This window comes from Sarcophilus harrisii, chromosome 2, assembly GCF_902635505.1.
Source record: "Sarcophilus harrisii chromosome 2, mSarHar1.11, whole genome shotgun sequence".
In the NCBI taxonomy this organism is placed as follows: Eukaryota; Metazoa; Chordata; class Mammalia; order Dasyuromorphia; family Dasyuridae; genus Sarcophilus; species Sarcophilus harrisii.
This window is the reverse complement of record NC_045427.1, coordinates 179,056,270-179,080,319: the sequence shown is the minus strand read 5'-3', so window position 1 is coordinate 179,080,319 and position 24,050 is coordinate 179,056,270. Positions and strand designations below refer to the sequence as shown.

At 32.9% G+C, this 24,050-nt stretch overlaps 1 protein-coding gene across 5 annotated transcripts in view; it reads right to left on the bottom strand.

Annotated features, from left to right (window-relative positions):
• TDRP (testis development related protein) overlaps positions 1-24,050 on the bottom strand; it is a 56,019-nt gene that overhangs the window by 9,202 nt on the left and 22,767 nt on the right. For 2 of the 5 annotated variants that reach the window (XM_031951154.1, XM_031951153.1), the window contains exons 3-4: positions 17,050-17,109; positions 7,503-7,566 (exon numbers count right to left, since the gene is read on the bottom strand). The exons of 1 other annotated variant lie outside the window; for it this stretch is intronic. In XM_031951154.1, coding sequence (XP_031807014.1) covers positions 7,503-7,566; positions 17,050-17,109 — 124 coding nt within the window. Of the gene's footprint in view, positions 1-7,502; positions 7,567-17,049; positions 17,110-21,951; positions 22,488-24,050 lie in introns of those variants that run through there. 2 more of the 5 variants (XM_031951157.1, XM_031951155.1) reach the window with 2 other exon arrangements.

Genomic DNA, 24,050 nt, shown 5'->3' with positions numbered 1-24,050 from the left:
GTAAAATAAGCAGAACTAGAACATTGTACACAGTAAAAGAAATATGATACAATAATCAACTGTGAAAGACAGCTACTCTGATTAACACAGAGATCCACGACAATTTTGAAGGATTTATGATGAAAAATGCTTTTCATCCAGAAGGAGAACTGATGAAAGCTAAATGCAGAATAAAGTATAAAGTTTTCACTTTTTTTTTTCATTTTCCTTGATTTTTTAAACGTGGCTAATATGGAAATACATTTTGCATGATTTCACATGTATAATTGATGTCAGGCTGAAGGAAAGAAAAGAATTTGCAAATCAAAAAAAATTTTAATGAAAATTAAAAATAAATGCACGTCTGAAAATTTAGGCATAGAAGAAATGTGACAGTATTTAATTAGAGCATAAAATGTGACTTAAAAAATGATTAAAGGAAAAAAAAATCACTGTTATGTACCCTCCTAAGCTGTAAGTATTTTAAGGACAATACCATATTGGATTCAGTCCTTTGCACACAAGGATTATGAGAACTGTCGATTCCTTTGGGGAAGGGGCTATGTCTTATTTCATCTTTGACTCCCAATTTATTGAATACAATGGCTGTCTTACAATGTTTTTAATAAGTTGTTCATTTAATTGAATTAAATGTTCATCATTGAATTAAGTGAATTAATTGAATTAAATTGATTAAATTTGTAAGATAAAGCAAATAATGATTACTAATCTTTCTGAAAGGTTCTTGCAAAATAGAACCGTTCCAACAAAGTAAGACTACACAAGTAGGCTTTGATCATTTTGAAGATTTAAATGATAAGCAAAATTGTACTTCAGACATTATTTGGGGGAGACTTTTTTCTTAAGTAGCTCCTGAAATCCACAAATAATTCCGCCCATAAGTGTATGGTAGTATCATTTTCACTTTTATGCAAAATTTATTATAAACAAAATTATAAAACCAAACTGGTTGGCATTCTGAAGTATAGCATATCTCATGGTGTGTATTAGAGTCTAGGTATACAATACAAACTACACATACTTGACATTTAACACAAGAATGACTAATATTTTATTTATATGTTTACATGTTACATGTTTTAGTATGTTGTTAAATTTGTTCTATATTAATTTGTTTTTATTATTTATGTTATAATTTATAAGTAATTATCTTACTCTTTGGCTCTACAGATACCATTACTTTTCCATGACTGATATCAATAAGAAGTAGCCACCACTTCATATAAGGGGCTTACCACATGGCATAATTAATTGAAGAAGATCAGACTTTAGTTAATTTTTCAAATACTTAATGAGAGCAGTATACATCATTGTATCACACAATTAACTATTCATTCATTCTTTCTTTCTTTCAAAAAGTTTAAGAGACTACTACTATGTGCAAGTCCATGGTGGTAAGAATATACCCCTAAAATAGTTCTTGTCCTCAAGGACCTTATATTATTTAAGGCAAACAACATGAACACATATGAGTATTTGGAAAATATATACAAGATAAACAAAGAAAAAATGTAATGGGAGAAGAATTGCACAATAACATAGCAGGGTCAAAAATTCATCTTATAGCAAATGACACTTTGATGATATCCGACATGGCACAGATGAAAGGGAAGTACAATCTAAGCATGGAAGATATGTTATGCAAAGGCATAGAAAAAGGAAATGAAATGGAACATGAGGAAAAGCTCCTTGAGTACCTTACATTCAAATAAGGAAATAACACATCTTTAATTATATTATAATTCAAGGTGGAGGGATAGAGCACTGCTGCTGGAGGGATAAATAAAGGTTCCATGTATATAGTGACATTTGAGTTGCGTTTTAAAGGAAATGTAATTCTAAAAAGCAGATGTAATGCATACCAGTCATGGTAGAGCACAAGGGCAAATGGATACAAGAGATGAGATTAACACATGAAGAATAGCAAAAAGGTTAGTTTGACTAGAGCAGAGTACAAGAGCAGCAAAATACAAGGTAGAAGGTATGTTGCAAAACCAGGTTATGAAAGATTTTTAAAAATAAAAAGTTAACTATAGTATATTCGATCCTAAAGACAAGAGAGATACTTCTCGAGTATGCCAGTATCTTGGTAAAACCTCTAATTTTAAAAAATCATTTTGGCAGCTATGAGAAAAAAATAAATAGGGATGAACTTGAGATATGAAACTCATTAGAAAGCTACTATAATAGACTAAATGAAAGGTGACAAGGTGCTGAAAAGGATGTTGATCATGTGAGAAGAGAAAAAGGAAACGAAGCAATTTTAAAAATAAATATATAATAAAATGAAAATATGTTAAAATATAATAAAAAAATAAAATTTAAATAGCAGTATTTGGCAACTGATTGTATATGTGGGATAGAGTGAAAAGTTGAGGACAATATCAAGATTGTAAATCCGAATGCTTGGAAACATGGTGGTATCCTTCATAGAAAAGAGGTAAGATTTGAGAGGATATTTTTCCTCTCAATGAATTTTGTTTGGGACATGTTGAAGTTTAAAGGTCACCAGGACATTCAATTTGAAATGTCCAACAGGCAATTAGAAGTATGTGTGACTGGTATCAAGAAGACATTTGAGGAATAGATTTGTAGTCCCAAGAAGTCATCTGCATAGAAATCATAAGCCCATGGGAAGTAATGAGGTCACTAAGTGAGATGAGTTAGAATGGTCTTTATTGTTAATTTCTACAAGTATAGTCAAGTCAATTATTTATTAAGTGTTTCTATGTATCAGGAACTGTGCTAAGCACTGGAAATAAAAATACGAATAGAAAGGAAAAGCAGTGGCTACCCTTGAGAAGCTTACAAACAGAAAACTGTGAGGGAATATTATTATACTGTAAGAAATAATGAATACAATGAACATAGAAGTACGGAAAGATTTAATATAAACTGATGCAATAGTGAAGTTAAACAAAGAAAAGAAAATAATATTCAAAATTCAACAATGTAATGGAAAAACCATTGAAACCACAATGGTAAAAAACAGCATGAAACAAATAAAAACTGAATATTATAATCATGAACTCAAACAAATGTGAAAAGAGATCTCTTCCCACCCAAATGAGATATTTATAAGATATTTAGGAGTAGGCACTTAATAAATGCTTATTTCCTCCCACATTGCAGAGGTTATAGGCCCAAAGCTGTGAAACACTATGTTTTCAGAAATGTTTTTGATGTATTTATTGGTTTGACAACTTTTTCTTTAAAAGAAAAAAAAAATCAAACACATCTCTGAGAAAGGATATTTTGGAGAAAATGTAGGTGACATAAAAACAAAATCTATCACTGTAGTTTTATAAATAAAAGAAAGCAAAGGTTACAAAATTACAAAGAACAAACGTAAACTCCAAAGAAGAGATATAAGAAAAATCAGTATGGATTCACAAGTATCAAACTACATATATTTTCCATTCATTGATTGGTTTTCTTGGGAGTTTTTTGTCTTCCTCTTTTATATTTTCTTAAAAAAAAAAAAATACTTTTTGTTATATGGAATGGCACTCTGAGAAGGCAAAAACAATTTTAGATGATTTAAAATTTAAAATTTAGATGATTTAAAAACAAAATATATCAATTTAGTGTTTGTGATATTCCAAGATCTCATAAACAATCCTAAGTGGAGTTTGTGAGGGCAGTGTCATTGCTGTTCTTACCAACAACCCTTTTCCCCATCCCAACTCTCTGAGCTCTGCAAGTTATTGAGTTGGGTTTGGGTCTGAGTAATAGTAGACTATCATTAGAATTAGCTACTTAGTTCACTGTGATAGAAGTCTAGGTTTTTGTTCTGTGGTTTCTTCCCTGATTGTTTCTATAGGATTCAGGATGGGTTAGAAGCTGTAATTGATATCCTGCTCTGTTCCTGAGGACTGAGTCACACTGCTGGTCCTTACTTCCAAACTTGCTCCTCTTTAGATATATTGCCTAAAGCCTTCAGTAGCTGCTTACATCAAAAATCCATTAAGAAATGAATAATATGTGTCAGAGTTGTCAGTAGCTAACTCTTCCCACTGTGGTATCCCAGGATGGATCTGGGACCTCCTATTGTCCAAGTGCCCATCCTCTCTCTGGACATGAGTGCTTGGAATGGTTTTTCCTGACCAGACTCTAACCCCAGGGTCTACAGACCTCTGGCTTTTTCCCAAATAGCATTTGGTTCGATTTATTTTCTAGATCTTTTTGGAGTGGTTATTTTAGAAAAAGAGAAAGTGGAGAAGCTACAAAAATATAGCAGGAAAGAAGTGGATCAAGTCAGACGGTCCTTGGCTTACATTCTGGATCTGCCAATTACTTCTTAAGTTATTATAGGCAAGTCATTTATGCTTTCTGTACCTCAGTTTCCTCATCTGTAAATGAAATTGTTGGACTAAATGTCTTTAAATATCTTTCAAGTTCTCAATCTGAGACTCTGATTCCTAATGCTAAAACCAATATATAAACACTTGACCTTCTAATGTACTAAGTCATATGGGGCATCATGATCTGCATATATACAGCAATGAAATTATGTTCTCCTAAAGTCAAGTAGATACAATGGCAACACCTTCAAGACTTCTTCCAAAATCATTTATTTAAAGGAAAAGAAAATCAAATTGGGTTGTTTTGTTTTTGTCTCTTAAATCTCTGGCATTATCAGTTTCCTACTCTATAACATAAGTATAATAGTACCAACCTCACAGGGTTGTTGTGAGAATCAAATGAAATAATATGTATATAAAGCACCTTACAACCAAATTGATTTGGGAGTTCCCTGACAAAGAGTATCTTGCAAGGAATTTAACAAGATGATCAAGGAAGTCTCAAATCAATTTGATGACTCTCCAACAAGCAACTTGATAAGAGCATGAATCTTTGTTGGGAGAAGACTAGTATCTTTTGATTGTGATGGGATTGATTGGTTTTAGCCCTTGCCTTGTACATAGTGTTTCACAGCTTTGGGCCTATAACCTCTGCAATGTGAGAGGAAATAAGCATTTATTAAGTGCCTAATCCTATTTAATCTTACAACAAATAATGGTTCCCTGTAATGGGCTGAAGCTCGAGTTGATGCACTGAGATCCCAAGCACATGAGGCTAAATAGTAATTGGACCATACTCTATTAATATATATGCTTGGAGAAAGAATGGCCCCGCCCACTCTTTGTGCAAGTCCTGATGTGTGGTATAGGAAATGACGATTTTGGTCCGTGGAGGCAGAGGGGCGGCTGGCTTCTGGTCTGGCTGGCTTCTTGAAGCAGCTGTTGACATTGCTAATCCCCCTTCACCTCTGATCCCCCTTCACCTCCGATCCTTCTTCACCTCTACTGAGAATAAAGATTGAAGATTTTCCCTTAACCTGAATTCCTAACTCAGGCTGATTTTAAAATACACAGTCATCACAGTTCCCTAGTGATATAATGATTGGTTTATACTCAGTATACCATAATGATGTAATTGTAATAGAGCATATAAACAGGGGAGAAACTGAGCCAGACACAGACTTGTCTTGGTGGCTCTCCTATTTCCTCCATTGAAACAAAGACCCATTCCAAAGGGCCTCTAGAAAGCTAGCCAAGTTCCAGGTGAAGGAGACAGACTGTGAAGGAGACAATAAAGACTTTTGGACTTTATCCCTGGCTATTCTCGAGGTGATTATTCTGCTGAAAACAAGGCTGGTCCCAAGACCTCCAGAAAGCACACCAGAACACTACACCCTTCTGTTATATTCTTTCTTTTGGAATTCCAAAATGGAATACAGTAGAGAATACTTCCAAATTATTAAAAACTGAAACTTGCAAAAAAGAAGCACCTGACTGAGTAAACTGAGTTTAACCAACATTCCTGAATATTTTCTGCCTTTTTCCTTTTCTAAACGCAGGTCAGCGACTAGTAATCATGATAATATATATTTTTAGCCATGTAGTCTATCTAAATGTGTAATTCCAAAGTTAAAGAGTTCCTGAGATCAGAAGTTCCTTTCTCAGAGAAGTGAAAAGATTTCAGTCAGCTGATCAATAAATATTTACTAAAACTTGAAAAATTCTTTACAAGGAGAGAAGGAGAGGGGAGGGGAAGTCAAACAGGTTGTTTGAATGATATGTATTTTTCTATTTGCTCATGGGTATTTTTCATCTGAAACATTTGTTGTGATACGTGAAAATAAAAAGGTTGTCCCGTACATGATACTATATCATACAATGAATACCTGTACTGTACTAGAAATATGGTAGAACCTGTTATCAACATCTGAGAAAATATAAATTTTATCCAAATTTCCACTAAGTTTTATTCTGTGAACAAAACACCAACCAAAGACAGAAAATGTCTCTTTGGATCAGGTCATCAGGGTCAAACCTAGTCTATGTGAGACCAGAAGTCTAGACATGAAAGGAAAGTGGAACATCAGAAAATTAGAAATGATCTGATAACCTCCAAAAATGTTCTATAATTTCCTTTAAAATTAAAAATGTTTCCAATACATGTTATTGCATTTTGCTGGATCTGCTTTCCTACCCCCCCCCCTCTCTTTTTTTTCTTTATTAGAACAGCTCTCTAGGATTGTTTGGGGAAAAGAGACAGGATAGAAAATGGAAGTGATATAAAACAAAAGTTATCAGTGTCTTGTTCTTTTTGAATAAAACACTTCATTTTCTATCTATGAGCATTTTCACTGTCTCCTCCCTCACCCCATTTCCCAAACCCACGCCTGAAATGTTTTCCTTCCTGTTTTTTCCTCCTTAGTCTCAGTTAAAGTCTCAGCTAAATTCTTCCCTTCTACAATGTTTTTTCTCTTATTTCCAATTTATTCTACATCTATTCATAACGATAGACAGATGTGTACATTTTTTTGTACATAGTAATTTTTACGTCTCTCAATCAAAATTAAATGACTTTGCCAGGTTCACCCAGCTAATAAGTGTGAACCCAAATTTGAAATCAGTTCCTCCTGACTGCAGGGCCATTGGTCTATTGACAGAAACTAATTAGCTTTCCCTTCTCCCATTTAATTGTGAACAATTTTTTTTTCTTTTATCTTTATGTGTATGCTTAGCCCTTAGCACACTGCCTGATACATAAAAAGTGTTTAATAGATGTTTAGTGATTAACAAAAAGCAAAATGTAATTAAAATATCAAATGACACAACATAAAAACCTACAGAAATAAATTTAAAATATTCATAAAAAATTCATTCATTTTATTTTAAAAGTTATGTCCTTACAAAAAAGTTTTAATTTTTTATAATTCTCCAAACACCTGTAGATTCTGAAAATGCAAGTGGAACATGGCAAGTAAATAAATGTTCTCTCCCTCCACAGAGGTGGGCAGAGAACTGGCAGATAAGAATGGGAGAAAATAAGAGGGGAAAAAAGGGAAATGACTGGATTTTTAAAAATCTAAGCCCTTCATTTTTCAGATGAACACTAAGGCCCAAGAAAATAATTTTATTTGCTGTAAAATAATTTTACTTATTGTGCCTAAGGTCATATACTTAGTTACTGGCAGAGGTCAGACTTACATGCCACGGTTTTTGGCTTTCAATACAGTGCACTTTCAACCATACCAGATATTCTTCCTCTTCACTGTAAGAAGTCAAAACAATTGAGGTAAAAATGAGAACTGTTATCACTGGTTGAAGTCTGAACATTGCACATAGGAAAGTAGGATAGCCTAGGGCTAGGATGACTTGAATTTTCAATTTAGTTCATTTAGCATTTAAGCACCTGTTTACTAAATCCTGGGCTAGATACTGAGGATATAAAAACAAGATTGAAATAGCCTGTCCTCAAAACAAGCTCACATTTTCACAGTCTACTGCAAGTAAACAACATATATATGGATGAATAAATGCAATGTAATTTCAGGACATAGGAACCACTAATACTAAAGAAATCAGGAAAGACACCTTTAAAGGGAGCAGTATTTAAAATTGATCTTGAAGGGAATTTGTAGTATTCTAAAAGATAGACTGATTGGGGAGAACATTCCTGACATATACAAAGGCATGGAGATAAGAGACAAATTGTATATGAAAAATAGCAAACAGAACAATTTAGGTAGAGTACATACAAAGTAACATGAGATCATTCAGGAAATGGCTTTAAATGCCAGAATAGTCTGAATTTTATCTTAAGAGGAAAAGAGACATTGAAGCTTCTTGAGCAAGGGAGTAATATAGTCAAACCCATGCTTTAAGAATGTCAACTTTGGCAGCTGCATGAAAACAATTTAAAATGGCAAAGACCAGAGGCAAGGAGACAAATCAGGAAAATTCATCTAAAAACTTGTATTGGGTGATTCTGAAAGAAATCCAAATAATAATAGCTCACAATCACTTTTTATTTTGGCTTTTCTCACTTAAGTTAATATACAAAGATATTAGCAAATTTTCAATTAGGGTCATGTTTTGAATTTACACTATTAACTCAGAGCATCCACTTACTTGAAGAGCAATCACATTTACTTTACTGCCAAGAAATGCCACCAAAGGTTTAGATTCTTCAATTTTGCAAGTAAGTGTGAATTATAATAAATTAATATTTACCAAAAAGGCATCCAGTGTCAACAAATATTTTACCAAATGATAGCTCTAGGTTATTAGGCCAAATCTTTCATAAGAGAATTGTAAAAATATTCCCAAATAAATAAATTTGCTAAGAGCTTTTCTGTGAGTCTAAATTTTAAGACTACAATTACTTATACATACAATCTTTCAGTATTTTAAAAATAAAATTTCCATTTGGACACAAAATAATCTCTCCTATTTAGAACCTTGGGGTTTAGGAATACTGAAATTTATCCAGAATATTTCAAAGACACTTAAAGACAGAGATAATTTGCCATGCCTATCCCTCCCCAAATATTTTCCCCATGCACTCGTAACTGTCCAAGTTAGTTTTCTTCAAGGACTTTTTCTTTTTTTTTTTAAATAGCTTTTTATTCTCAAAATATATGCAAGGATAGTTTTCAATATTTACCCTTGCAAAACCTTGTGTTCCAGATTTTTCTCCTTCCCCTACCCTAACCTTTTCCCATAGATAACAAGCAATCCAATATATGTTAAACATGTACGATTCTTCTATACATGTTACCAACCATTTATCATGCTGCACGAGAAAAATATCAGATCGGAAAGGGAAAAAAGTGAGGGGAAAAAAAGCAAGCAAACAACAACAAAAAAGATGAAAATATTATGACGTGATCTACATTCAGTCCCCACAATCTTCTTTCTAGATGCAAATGGATCTCTCCATCACAAGTCTATTGGAATTGTCCTGAATCATCTCAATTTCACACACAACTCTAAGATACCACTACACACCTGTCAGATTGGCTAAGATGACAGGAAAAAATAATGATGATTGTTGGAGGGGATGTGGGAAAACTGGGACATTGATTCATTGTTGGTGGAGTTGTGAACGAATCCAACCATTTTGGAGAGTAGTTTGGATCTATGCTCAAAAAGTTATCAAACTGTGCATACCCTTTGATCCAGCAGTGTTACTACTGGGATTATATCCCAAAGAGATTATAAAGAAGGGAAAGGGACCTGTATGTGCACGAATGTTTGTGGCAGCCCTTTTTGTAGTGGCTAGAAACTGGAAACTGAATGGATGTCCATCAGTTGGAGAATGGCTGAATAAATTGTGGTATATGAAAATTATGGAATATTACTGTTCTGTAAGAAATGACCAACAGGATGATTTCAGAAAGGCCTGGAGAGACTTACACGAACTGATGCTGAGTGAAATGAGCAGGACCAGGAGATCATTATATACTTCAACAACAATACTAGATGATGACCAGTTCTGATGGATCAGGCCATCCTCAGCAACGAGATCAACCAAATCATTTCTAATGGAGCAGTAATGAACTGAACTAGCTATACCCAGAAAAAGAACACTGGGAGATGACTAAAAACCATTACATTGAATTCCCAATCCCTATAGTTATGCACACCTGCATTTTTGATTTCCTTCACAAGCTAATTGTACAATAATTCAGAGTCTGATTCTTTTTGTACAGCAAAATAATGTTTTGGTCATGTATACTTATTGTGTATCTAAGTTATATTTTAACATATTTTAACATCTACTGGTCATCCTGACATTTAGGGGAGGGGGTGGGGGGGTAAGAGGTGAAAAATTGGAACAAGAGGTTTGGCAATTGTTAATGCTGTAAAGTTACCTATGTATATATCCTGTAAATAAAAGGCTATTAAATAAAAAAATAAAAAAAAAAAAAAAAAAAAAAAGTTGCTACACATACAAATGAAAAAAAAAAAAAAAAGAGTCACACAGAACTTTTTCTACAAATAATATCAATAATATACTACAGATACTTTCTATAAATAATACTAATATAATTACAATTATATGTGATACTTTAAATTATCAGAATATTTAAAGACAAGTTCCTAAAACATCTACTTAAAGTATCTAACTACTCTGGAATATCAAAAAGTGTCTCCCAGGGCAGCTCAATAAAAAAAATTATTGCTTCAAATCTACCTAGCAAATTGACTTCTTAATATGAGACCGAAGATCTGGTATATTTTTTCAAAGTCATGTGTGAAAGGCAGATCCAAGATAGTGCTAAGAAGCAATGTAGTGAGATCTTCTCCATAAACAAATCTAAACAGAGCTAGAAAAGACACAAGACTGAATCTTGATGGAGAAATAAATGAAGCAGTCTTTTGGACACTGAAAATGGGGTCAAGCCAAGTGGATACTTCATAAGTACTTCAGCTCCCAGGCAATGGCTATACACCAAGGCAAGTAGAGGTCTCAGACCCATGTTTGGACATCTCTTAATCCACAATGGAACACTGTGACAGGGAGAGAAGCCAAATGATAGTTTTGTTGCCCATGATCAGAGAATGATAAACTGCTTAATATTAATGTATATGAAAATGAAACTTTATCACTATCAGGTCTATTTTATAGAGGGAATCGAATTAGACAAGATCTATATGTAGCTCTATTATGTCTTGATGTGTGACATACTACAGAATGTAAAAGGAAAAAAAGGAAAGGAAGGTTAGAGAAAACAACTAACATAATTAGAATGTTCAAACAGACATTTATATAAGGAGGGGAGGGAGAAGGGAGGAAGAAGGGAGGCATGGCTGACACCTGAACCTCATTTTCACCAGAACTGGTCACAATATGGAAGAAATGCAAACTCATAACTGGGTACAGAAATTATTTTCACTCAACAGTGAAATATGAGGGAAAGAGAAAAGGGGGAACTAGGAGGAAGGCAGATTAAGGGATAAATTCTAAACAAATTTTAAAGATGTATTAAAATATTTATAAACTTTTCGAGGTGGCAAAGAATGGGAATCTGAGCTGCTATCCACAAAATCTGAGGATGAATGAGCAAGTTATGGTTGGTAACAAGGTAGAGTATTATTGTTCTGAACTTCTATCAGCATAATGACCAACCAGGATTCCAGAGGACTAATGATGAAACATGTTGCCCATCTCCAGATCCAGGTGAAGAACTCAAAATGCAGAATGAGACAAACTTTTTTAAGATATGGCCAAAGTGGAAATTTCTTTTAATTTAATTTAATTGGTAATGGGTATTGTTTTTCTTACATTTTCAAAGGGGATGTGGTGGGGTAGGGTGAGAAAGGTGAGAAAGCTAATCTTGGATGATTAAAATAATTAAAAAAATAAAAAAAATAAAAAACACCTGAGGAACTCTGCTCCACACAATGACTAATCACAATTCCTGAGAAATAATGTTGAAAAATGCTGCTCACATCTTAACAGAGAGGTGCTAGACTAAGACTTCAGAGCACAGATTTAGATGTCTTCTTTTTTAGATATATAGCCAATGAGAAATTTTGTTTTGCTTGAATATATACGTGCTTATAAAAAGATTTTTGTTTTGCTTGCTTTCTCAATGCTGACAGGAGAGAAAGAGGGGACAGAACTTAAGAGAAAAAGTTCATCTTTGAACATAAAATGATAGAGCTTAAGTGCAAAAATGTAATGGATGTTGCATAGTTAAAAGATTTAGTAAAACTCAAAAAAAAAAAAAAAAAAGAGAGAGAGAGAAAATTCCTGAACTGTCTTCATAGTGTTATTCCTTTACCCTGCCAAGTTCAATTCCCTTGGAGCCCATCCTTAAATTCAATCTCAACTGTGTATATGAGGTAAAAAATACAAGACATGATAGAGACCATGAATAATCTATAATAAAGTATCATGAGAAACGTCAGTCAAATCAATGAATGGCACACAGTTATATATAAACTTTATCTCTGGATATATTAAGATAACATTACAAGCATATAACTGGGTTTTTTTAAAACAGGTTTCTGAATTTATCTTTCTATGAGTCTTAATCTTAGTTATTAAATAATTTGTGATTTAGATGTGACAAGTTCAAATCGCAGTCGTACTGTTTATTCCATGTGACCTTCAGACCAATCACTTCACCTTTCTGGGTCTCATTTTCTTCAACTGTAAAATGATGGGGTTGGATCTAATGACCTCTAAGGTCCCTTTTAGCTCCAAATCTTTGATGCTAACCTTAGAAAATAGAAAAATGGGAACAGAGAGTACCTCACTAAATTTATAAGGGCAACAAAAGCTACCTAAAAAATCAGGCAAATGGTACATGTGGCTGATTATATCAAGTTTGAGCAAAGTAATGCAAAGGCCTTTTTAATGTTTCTCTGCCCCATTCTTCCATCTGATAAACACCACTATTTGCTATGAATTAATGAATTAAAGCTATACTGAAATTCCAGAAGCACACAGTAAACCAATATATAATACAATAGACTTAGCCATTTACTTAATTAAATTTAGAAATGGAACAAAGTTGGGAACCCTAGCAATTTCCACCTTGCTTCATTATCCCCGAATACTAACAAACAGTAAAACCAATGTTTGAAATTGTAATATTGGCATTAAGCTCTAAGTTCTGGAAAGATTGCTTACATTCAGGTGGAAGAAGTTTGTACCACAAGTCAATTTTTAAAATTTAACATTCTGCACATAATTTTTTCCCATGAAAAACTCAGGATCTGGGAAACTTCAAATGAACTTCAAACTAGTTGGAAAAGGATAATGAGACTGTTATGTAAAATCATTTTGAAAATATAAATGCTAAACATATACTTTAACATATTTAAAAAAAGAAAATATAAATGCTAGTTACTAACACATTGTTATTGAAAAACTACATAAAATTCACAAAAACCAAAGCAAAGACATCTTTGTGTAAGCACTGAAGTGCATTATACCTCAGATATTTGTTCATTATAATTTTCACTAATACTTAATCACTTTATTAATTATTCACTAGATACTTTTTTCTTATAAATACTACTAATTGACTTATAATTGCTTTAATTTTTACACTAAGGAAAGTGAACAAAAACATGCATGATTCAAAACTAACATATTATACAATACAGGTTTGATTTAATAATCCAATAATTTACTTCAAGCACCTACAATAATTACTAAAAGTCAAATCCTTCTAATAAGGCAGGTGGAAATATTTTTTTTTTTTTGCATTTTTACTTGAACCCACAGACCTTAATTAGTTTCCATGGCTAAGCACTTCCTAGCTGTTTGAAAGCAAGCCAATCATTTGCCCTTTCTAGCTTCTATTTCTCCTTTTGGGAAATAAGGATAAATATTCTTAAACTACCTATCCCAGATGTGGGAAGGAAAAATACTTAGAAAACTTTTAAGAGATTATATAAATAAATGTACAATTTGTATTATCCATGTCACTTAAAAATCCTGTAACACTTCTCTATGACCATGGTCAGAGTCCAAACCTGCACTCTCATCTCATTTCATCCCACTAATAACACTAAAACATTCTCAGGCTGACTATTTAAGCATTGTCATGAGCATTCTGGAGCTTTGTTTAAATGTTTTCATTTTAAACATCTTGAAATCAGCAAAACAAGGAGAAATAAGTGTCAAGAAAACAAGTACCTAGCACTCTCAAGACCAAAAAGAATATTCAGGAAAAGAGATTGAAAAAATGTTTTAAATAATTCAACAGCCCAGAAAATAAAGGATGGCTTTGGCTTTAAAAAAAAAAAAATCGTCTTTTGATTAAAAGGGAAAGGCAAATTAAAGTACAGAAATAACATGAAGCACTCACATTTGGAAATTGTTTATAATTTTCTAAAACAAAGTACAAAATTTCTATCAATGACCATCAAAATAAGCAAGCTTCCAATTTTATAATCAGCTCTGTGCTTTGTCTTCTTAAAAACAAAAAAATATTATTTTGAATAATAAATATCTTACAAGTCTACAGTGAAGGAAAAACGTACATGGTTTTAAAAGATATATGGAACCATCTTATTATTCTAAGTTAAAAAAAAAGTCTTCCAAATGAATACTGACAAAAAATTTCAGAAATCCTGAATCACCAATTATTGTATCATATTTTAGACAAGGACTATAACAAACATTGAAATTTTCTGTATATTTTCACCATCCCTAGGTAAGACTCATCTTCAAACTAGACAGAAGATATTTATTTTATATTCCTTATTTTAAAGCAAAAAAAAAAAAATCACATATTAGCAAGTTTGATTTTTAAAAAAAGTAAATCCACATCCCATGATTTGCAACAGTAACAAAAATTTTTATTCTACATGTAAAATTCTTCTAAAGCTTAAAAAAAAAAGTTCATTTCAAAAGAAATGGATAAACTATACCTAAATTATAATCACAAAATTTCAAAAGTGAAAAAAATATTTGAAGAGGGGCAGCTTTGGTGCAATGTGTACACAGAGCACTGGCCCTGGAATCAGGAAGACCTGAGTTAAAAACTAGCCTCAGATATTTATTAGGTGAGTGACCATGGGGCAAGTACTTAACCTAACTGCCTTCTCCTCCGTTTCTAAAAACAGGGTAAACTAAGGAAGTATACATTTCCTTAAATAATACCTTCATTGATTTTAAAGATGTTCCACAATCATTTATTTATATCATAAATATAAGAATATATTTCTTTCTTCCATTCACTTACTAACACTTCAAACTTAAAGAATGTTTTTAGTTGTATATTAAAAGATTAAAATTTTAAAAACCTACCATTAATTTGAATTGTATGCTTTGTTAAATTAAAAACAACAAAAACAAAAACAAAACCTCAGTTCAATATAACATTGTGGGTTGTTATTTTTTTTTTAATCCAAGGTCATAATTTTACGTTTTACTGAACATAGACAAGAAAATATTTGTAAAGGAAAAAAGCTGGAAGAGGCTTTTAATGAATGTATATTAATTTAGTAGAGGTAAAATAATTATAGTTAGTTAAATATTTAAGTAAAATAATTAAAGTTAAAAATAATTATAGGAATTAAATAAGACCGACATTTTCTCCTTGAGAAAGACTGCTTTCTATGACACTTCTATTGTACTGGTACTCAAATTGATAGAATTTTTAGAAATAGACATAATCTTAGAAAACCTCTAATCCTACTCTAAGAATCCCTTTTTTCTTTCAAATCTAGATCCAGAAATACCTCAAGACTTTCCTGATCATCTAGGAACTAATGTCTACTAGCATCCACAATATTATCATTTATTTTTCATAATTTTATATATTTCCCCAGTTGAATGTAAGCTCTTTAAAGACAGGGACTCTTTCTAACTCTGGAGACTATTTACTTAGCACAATGCCTAACACACAGTAAGTACTCAAACATCCATTAAGTATCTACTATGTGCTAAGCACTCTATCGGGTACTGGGTTTAGAAACTACAAAACAATTTCTATGAAACTTACATTCTAATGGAGAAGACAGACGAGAGACATACAGAGAAAGAGAGAGAGAGAGAGAGAGAGAGAGAGAGAGAGAGAGAGAGAGAGAGAGAGAGAGAGAATGTGCAGCCTCAATATAAAGTGAATAATTATAGAAGAAAATGAGGCCTATTGGGATTAGAAGATCCAGACTTTATGACTAGACATTAAGGAATGTTAATGTTACTTGACTGGCACATTTTATTCATGTAAAATAAAGGGGATAAAATTTCAGGTCCTTTTTATCTATAAACCCTGTGGACCCCAAAGGCTCTGCTACCACTAAAAAACATGTAATTACATTCTAAGGTCTTTATCTAAGTTCTCTATTAAATTTATAATAACTACACAATATCATTTTTAGATGATGCTTTAAAGTCTGCAAAATGCTTTCTTCATAATAACCCTATAATAAAGTGTAACAAAGTGTTAAGTATTATGATCACCAATTAATAGAATAAGAAACAGAGGCTGACAAGAGTTAACCCACTTTCCCAGAGACATGATGCCAGTAAGTATCCAAACTGAGATTTGAACTTCTTTCTTGTATCAATACCAGGACTCTTTGCACTAAACAATACTCTCTTTCCCTAAAAACCAAGTTGCTGCCAAATTCTCACTTTTTCTGACAAACACTACTGATAGATAATGGGCTATACATAAAGACAATATAAAAAAAAGTAAACTATTACTTTAGAACCAGTATTTACTTCAGGCATTATTATTGAACAATGAAGTAATAAATTGAAAGAATTTTCAGCCAACTCTTCTGTTTTGCTTTCAGGAAAAAGTTATGTCATTTTGGTCTTAATTGTCCAGAAAATGCTACAATTTCCCACTTTACTTTGCATCTGTAAACATGTCAATTAAAAAAAAAAATACTGTTTGGTAATTGTCACAAAGTGAGTCAGATATTTTGCTTGCACTATAGCAAATTATTCACCTCTCAGCACTGATTTTTTATTAGAAAAAAATATATGATATTGATAACTATATTCATATTTACCTATCACTAGAAACATTAGAAGTAGAATGATTACAATGTACTTTAGGACTTGATAAATTTATCTTTTCCCTCTTCTACTTTATTTTGATCAGTTTTCTCCATTCTTGCTAAATTAAAAAATGCAAGTAAACTGCTATAAGCAGAGATAATCAATTTGTTTCAGTATGAACCTGAATTCCTCATAAAGTATAAAATAAAAATGAAGACCTATACAAGAAGTATCATGTGAAAAGGGAAAAGCAAATATGCAAATACTTACTTTTGTGGCAAGTTGAGACACTGAGGAGGTAATTTCATCTTGAAGTAACTGTTCCTTGTTCTTAAGAAAAATAAATTTTTAAAAATCAGAAAATCGAATAGGAAATAGTTTTTCAACTAAAAATATTAAATAAAAACATTTATTAAATCTACTAAACTTAATGATAGATTCTATCACAACAATTCCATGGGAAATTCTACTTTTGTAATAGAAATGTTTTAATCAAGACATTATTTTAAAAAAAGCTTAAAACACAGTTGTGATCTTAATATTCACAATGGATGTAGAATTACATAAAATTCATAAACATGCAACTTTTCCTTATGTAGTCAGGAAATTTCACTTACAAATATAAAAGCAATCTTTAATTTACAAAAATAAAGGAATACAATGGTCTTGAGAATCAGGATACTTGCCTCCCTGAATTACCACTCTCAAGGATATGATTTACCCCTAAAGTTAGCTCCTGATATCCACAACAAACAAAAAGGAGGCCCACAATTAAGGCTGCACCACAATACAATATAATGTATTCTCAAGGTAGTGTAGAGAAATTATAGTCCTACCTCTTATTCTAACTCATGGGCTAGTCTCTCAATTAGTCTATATCCTACAAAATGAGGAGATTTTACTTCTTAACATGGGTAACAAAGAAGAGGCACAACTGGACAGCACTTGTTCTGAAAATCTAGGGAATAGCTGAACACAAATTCATAAGAGTCAGCAAGCATATTGTGGCAATCAACAAAGCCAATACAATCAGGACTATGTTAAGAGTCATCAATTACAGGATCGGGGAGATTATATTACTTCTGTACTGTCTTTTATCAGACCTCATTTGAATTACTGTGTATAATGTCCTATCTGGAGGCAGCCTTTTGTTTCAGTTCAGTAATCACCAAAGAGTAGCCAGGTGATAAAGTCCAAATCTTTTATTGTCTCTTTCAAAGTCTTGTCTCCTTCATTGGGGCTCAAGTAGTTTTTCTGGAAGCCTATCTCTCTCCTTGGTTCCGAGAGCTTGAGCTCCCGCCTGCCTTTTCTGGCTTCTGAATCTCCCTGTCTCCAAAGGTTTGTGCTTTAGCCTCCAGCCACTACAAAAGTGAACGATGGAATGAATCTGTCTAAGCCTCAGAGAGCTTCTAGTGCCTTGTCCAGAAACTGGCTCTGGGAGCTTTTTGCTTATATGCTGTAAACTGCATACTAACCAATCATTACATCACTAAGAAACCATTATTTGTTATAGGATTAAATCAATGCTAAACTGGATTTAACCACTGTCTCCTCAATTCCATTTAGTACCTTGTTTCAAGTTCTGGCCCATAACATCTCCTTGTAGGATTAAATCAATCATACTGAATCATGCTAAATTAGATAACTATTGTCTCTATCAATTCCACTGGCTTAGTATCTTTTAAGAATCCTTTGTTTCAAATTTAGAGTTCTGGCCCATAACAACTCTGTTCAGTTCTGAATGCCATAGTTTTAATAAGGATATTGATAAGCTAAAGAATGTAATAAAGGAAAAGGAATCCAAGATAGTAAAAAGTCTTGCACTCATATTAAATAAGAATTGATTAAATAAAGTGAGTATATCGAACTTGATTAAGAGAAGACTCAGGACTGCCTTCAAATTTTTCAAGCCTAATAACAGAGAAATGATTGCATTTTTTTTTTATTTTGACCTAGATAGCAAAACAAGAAGAGTAACTAGACTTTAAAAGAGGTAAATTTAGGTTTTCAACCCAGAAAAAACTTAACAATTAAAACTAACAAAAAAGTAGAACTGGGTGCCTCTACAAGTGCTAAGTTCCTCACATCTTGTATATCTCTTTGAGCAAAAGCTTAAAAGAACTTTTTATGTATGTTATGGTAAGAATTCCTTTGGCAGGTTGACTGAACTCCATGGCTACTGAAATCTCTTCCAAGTGTCAAATTCTGTGATTTTAAGACTTGATAGTTTGTGAAGTCTTTTTAAGAACTAACATCTAATAATACTACAATGCTTTAGTAATCCCTACAACTGAGAATAAACATAAGAATTCACGAAGTCAGTTTAACAAATAAGCGGGTGTCCAACCAACATGTACATACAAGTTATTGATAAAGACTATGGGGAAATCCAAGTGTAGACTGTAGATTGTCCCCATTATTAACCAACATACCTTCATATTCACTTGTACTTCTACTAAAAAAGAAAATATACATGGTAGTAAATTACTTTCCTTTATCCCTTGTCTGCAAAATGAATTTTTTAGACTAAATGACTAACATCCTTTCCAATATAAATGGATGATCTACGAATTGACAGTGATTTCCTCAATCTATCCATGACACACAATCATCTAACATGCATGTTATAAAAAATATCTTGACTTTACAAACCATCAAATCATGGAATCACAGAATTTGAAAACTCAGAAGGGATGTCAAGTAGCCAGAGTTCAATCTATAAACTTAAGGAAACAATGAGGTTCCCCAAAGCTGATAGTAATACTTTCATTCCTTCAACTGTTTTTTGTATAATGCAATATACTTGCACTACACAAAAAACAAAGTTTTTTCTGGGCTGAAAATACAGTTAAATGTATTTATAAATTATATCATCCAGTTTTAACAAAATTAATCCTAACAAAATGGACAAATGGTTTAAAAGACTCCCATGCAGACAGAGTGAGTTGAGGATAATTCCATCAATATGAGCACAAGACAATAGTAGAACTGACATTTTTCCTAACCTTAGTACAAGTTCTTCATGAACTATATTATATAACAAAAAATTAAGTTTAACATAGTGACCTGAACTGTACGAGTCAAGTCCGAGTATCCTTAGGAAAAAGCCAACAATGATGAAAAAGACTGCCAAAGGAAAAAAAGATTCAATAAAATTGGAGATAAAATAAGCCTATCTATTCAGGCCAGGACTGCATAAGACAATAGCCAGACTACTGTTTATTTTAAGGACCTTTAAGAAGATCTGAATCCATTAAGCCATATAACAGGGTACAAAACTAATTGCCAGTAGGTGAATTCATAAAGAGGCAGAAGGGCTGAGGAACCTGGTTCTAACTTGGGACCCTCTAGGAAGCCTGAAATCAGTGCAATCTCTGGTTAGAGAGCCCTGAAACCAGCATAAACTCAAATCAGGTCCTGCTGCCAAGGGACATAGATAGCTCCCAGTAGGCTACTTTGAAAGGAGACAAAAGGTCTAAGGCTCCTGGGCAGCCTGCACCTGGAGTACCTCCAGAAAGCCTGATGCTAAAAAGAGTAATGATTAAAAGGAATAAAATTAATTCTTGAGCAGAAAATGAGAGCTAGGAGGAAGAGGCCTGTTCTTATATCGGTCCAAAATCAGACATAAGTAAAAACAAAGGATTAAAAGGGTAGGGAAGGGGAACAAGAACCCAACCAATCCCACTGTATCACGGTATATACTTAGTCATCCCATCCAAGAATCTGGGAAAGGATATAAAGTCCCAAATCAGAAACAAGGCTGAGACAACAAGTAAAAAGACAAAAGAGGTAAAATCAAAAAGTAACTCCACAGTAAGTATAAACATAAGCTAAGGAGGAAAATAAAAATTTGATTGGTCAAAATGACTCCAAGAAACGATGACAGACTCAAAGGAAAAAATAAAAAATACATAACTATAAATCTTGAGGAAAGGATAAATTGAAACAGAAAGTAGAAAACTTCTCAACAGTGGATACTTGAAAAACAGAATGGAGGAAACAGAACTCAATGATTCAATGAAACATCAAAAATTATTAGGATAAATTCAATAGACTAGAAAAGTCTAAAAATTTGTAAAGTATTCACTACAAAAACTTACCTGGAAAATAGGAAAAGAAATAATTTAAGAATCACCAGGATTCCTGAATTGTGTGACGAAACAAAAAATATGGATATCATATTTCAAAGGCAATAAAAGACTACCCAGAACTAATAAGAGCCCAGAGTGCAAAGTAAAAATGTTTTTAATTCACTGGCTACCTCTTAAAAGAAACCTCAAACTGAAAGCACCCAGAAATGTCATTACCCCAAATTTTCAGAGCTTCCAAATTTAAAAAAAAAATTCTATAAGCAACTAAGACGTTCAAACACCAAGGAATAAGAGGCAAGATAATGCAAGATTGTATTGTAATGACAACAAAAAAGAGAAATTTTTCAAATACTCAAAAATGTAAGGAAATAAAGGTTTATAAGCAAAAATAGTTTATCACTACAAAGATGAATATAACTGTCCAGTAGGAGAAATGGATCTTTAATAAACAGAAGACTTTCAAACATTCTTAATTAAAAGGTTAGACCCAGATAAAAATCAGTCAGTTAACAAGCATTTATTAAGCATTATGTTCCAAGAAATGTAGTAAGCACTGGAAATACAAAGAAAAATGCATTCCCTGTCCTCAAGGAGTGATTGTCCTCAAGGATTCAACACAGAAATAACTGGGTATATAGAAGACAAATGCAGAGTAGTTTAAAGATAACCTGAAAGAAAAAGAAGTTTCAGCAACTGGTGGGGGAAGACAAGGAGAGGGGAAGAATAAGGAGAATCCACAACCACAAATCTTCTATGGAAGAAGATAGGTTTTGAGTTCAATATTTAAAGAAGCCTGAGAAACTAAGAGGCATTAGTGAAGATGCAGATTACTCCAAACTTGGTATAAAGCTGGTGAAAAGCCATTGAGGTAGAAGGAGTGTCCTATTCAAAGAACTGTAAATAGGCTGGACTATAGAATATTTGGAAGGGAAGTAAGGTATAAGAAGACCGGAAATGTAAGAAAGGGCTAAGTTATGAAAGATTTAAAAGACAAACCAAGTAATTTATATTTGATCCAGAGGGTAAGATAGGGAAGCCAATTATTAGGCAAGAGGGATAATGTGGGAAAATTGATGCTTACCTTCACAGCTAAATCCAAGGTGGATTAAAGCAGAGCTTCTTAAACCTTTTTTCCATTCAACCCTTTTCACCTGAGAAATTTTTACATGATTCTGGGTACATAGGTATATAAAAAAGGCATAATAAAACATTAATGTTCATTCTGCATACCTCCACATTCAGTTATGAACCCCATATGAGGTCACAATTTACAGTTTAAGTGGTTTGGGATTAGAGTACAGAAGAAACTTGAAGCAAAGAGACCAAATAAAAGGCTAGTGCAGCAGTCCAAATGAAGTATTAAAGAGTTTGAACTAACTAGACAAGGCTATATGAGTAGAAAGAAGGGAATGTATTATGAGAGATAGTGAGGTAAAAATGATTCAGAGACAGAATGGATACATAAGGTAAGAGAGGGTAGAAAGGATGAAACAAATCACAGCCTTGGGTGACTAAGGGGAAAAGTGGTACTCTTAACAGTAATAGGAATCAGAAGAATGTGAAGAAGGGGATACTATAAATATGAATTCCATTTTGGACATTTTGAGTTTGAGATGCAATAAAACATCCAGTTTAACATGTCCAGGAAAAAATTAGAGATAGGTAATTATCCCTCAGCAGAGATAATTCAGCTGGATAGATAGATAGATAGATAGATAGATATAAATATATATACAGAAAAGAGGGGGCAAGGACAGAACCTTGTTAGACACCCACAAATAGGATATATGATATGGTTTAAGAATAAACAAAGGAGACTGAGAAGAAATGGTTGAACAGAGAGGAGGAGCTGGGGAGAGTAGTGCCACAAAAATCTAGGAGATAGTGATCAACAGTGTCACAAGCTACAAAGGTCAAGTAGGGTAAGGATTAAGAAAAGACAATTACTAATTTTAAAGCGGATACTTTCAGTTAATTATAAGGTCAGAAGTCAGATGGCAAAAGGTTTAGAAGAGAAATGGAAACACCAACTTTAGAAGCTTTCTGAAAAAGTTTGGCAGCCAAAGAGTCAAGATACATATGAATAGTGGGCTAGTTCCAACCAAGTAAGGACTTTTTTGAGGATGGGGAGAGACAAGGGCAAAATATCTGAAATGTCATCACAGGAGACCAAAAACAACAACAAAACCCTAGAAGGTAAAGAAAGTTGGAACAAGCTATTCAACTTAGTCATTTTGAAGAAACTAGATGATTATTAAGTACTCACATTCTAACAGACAAATGTGTCTTCAGAAATCTCATTCCTTTCAAGGGTCATAGGTATGGGTATGATTTTGTTGTGTTTCCTTGATGTTTTTTCAATTAATCAATAAGTATTTTTGTTAAGCATTTATTACATGCCAAATACTTTCAGTTATAATATACACTAAAACCAAGTTAGAAAAATATAATAAACAGAATTTAAAGTATTAAATCAAGATTTTTTAAAATAATGAAGTTACTTAATCACACTACTAAAAAGTATTTCATCTCATCACTTAAAAATGTAAATTTTGTGCATTTTATAATACACATATTAACATAGTACATTATTTAATCTACAAATTAGCATATACATATTAGTGATGTGGAACAGGAACTTTAATCAGTCCTGCCTCTATGGTCAGACCTTTAATCCATTCATTGTTACACATAGACCTAGGCCAATAAGTATGTCTTGTTGAGCATACTTAGGACAGAATCATGCATCTATGGCAACTGTTCTTACCTTCTGCACAAACTAGTTTGTTCTCCATTAGTCCTTTCCTTGGTCCCTCCCTAACTCTTCCCCAACTCCCTACACTCCACCTTTTCCCTGACTTTAAAAATTCACATCCCTCAAAACATAGTTGCTTAATCATATTTGATTTAGTCCCTCAGCCATATCCTATCAATAAATGGCATCCTTTGTGGACTGTGATAAACATTGCTTAAATCCTTCACATTTCAGACAGCTCTCCCATCCCTGGTACCTGGATACTTCATATACCTCATACTCTTTATTAGGGATACAAGATTTTTTTTTAATTACTAATGAAGCATGATCTAACCAAGGCACCTAAAATTATCCCTTTCCTCAAAATTATTTTATTTTTCTATTGTGAAAATGAAATTTAGTTTCAAACTTAAACGTAAACGTTC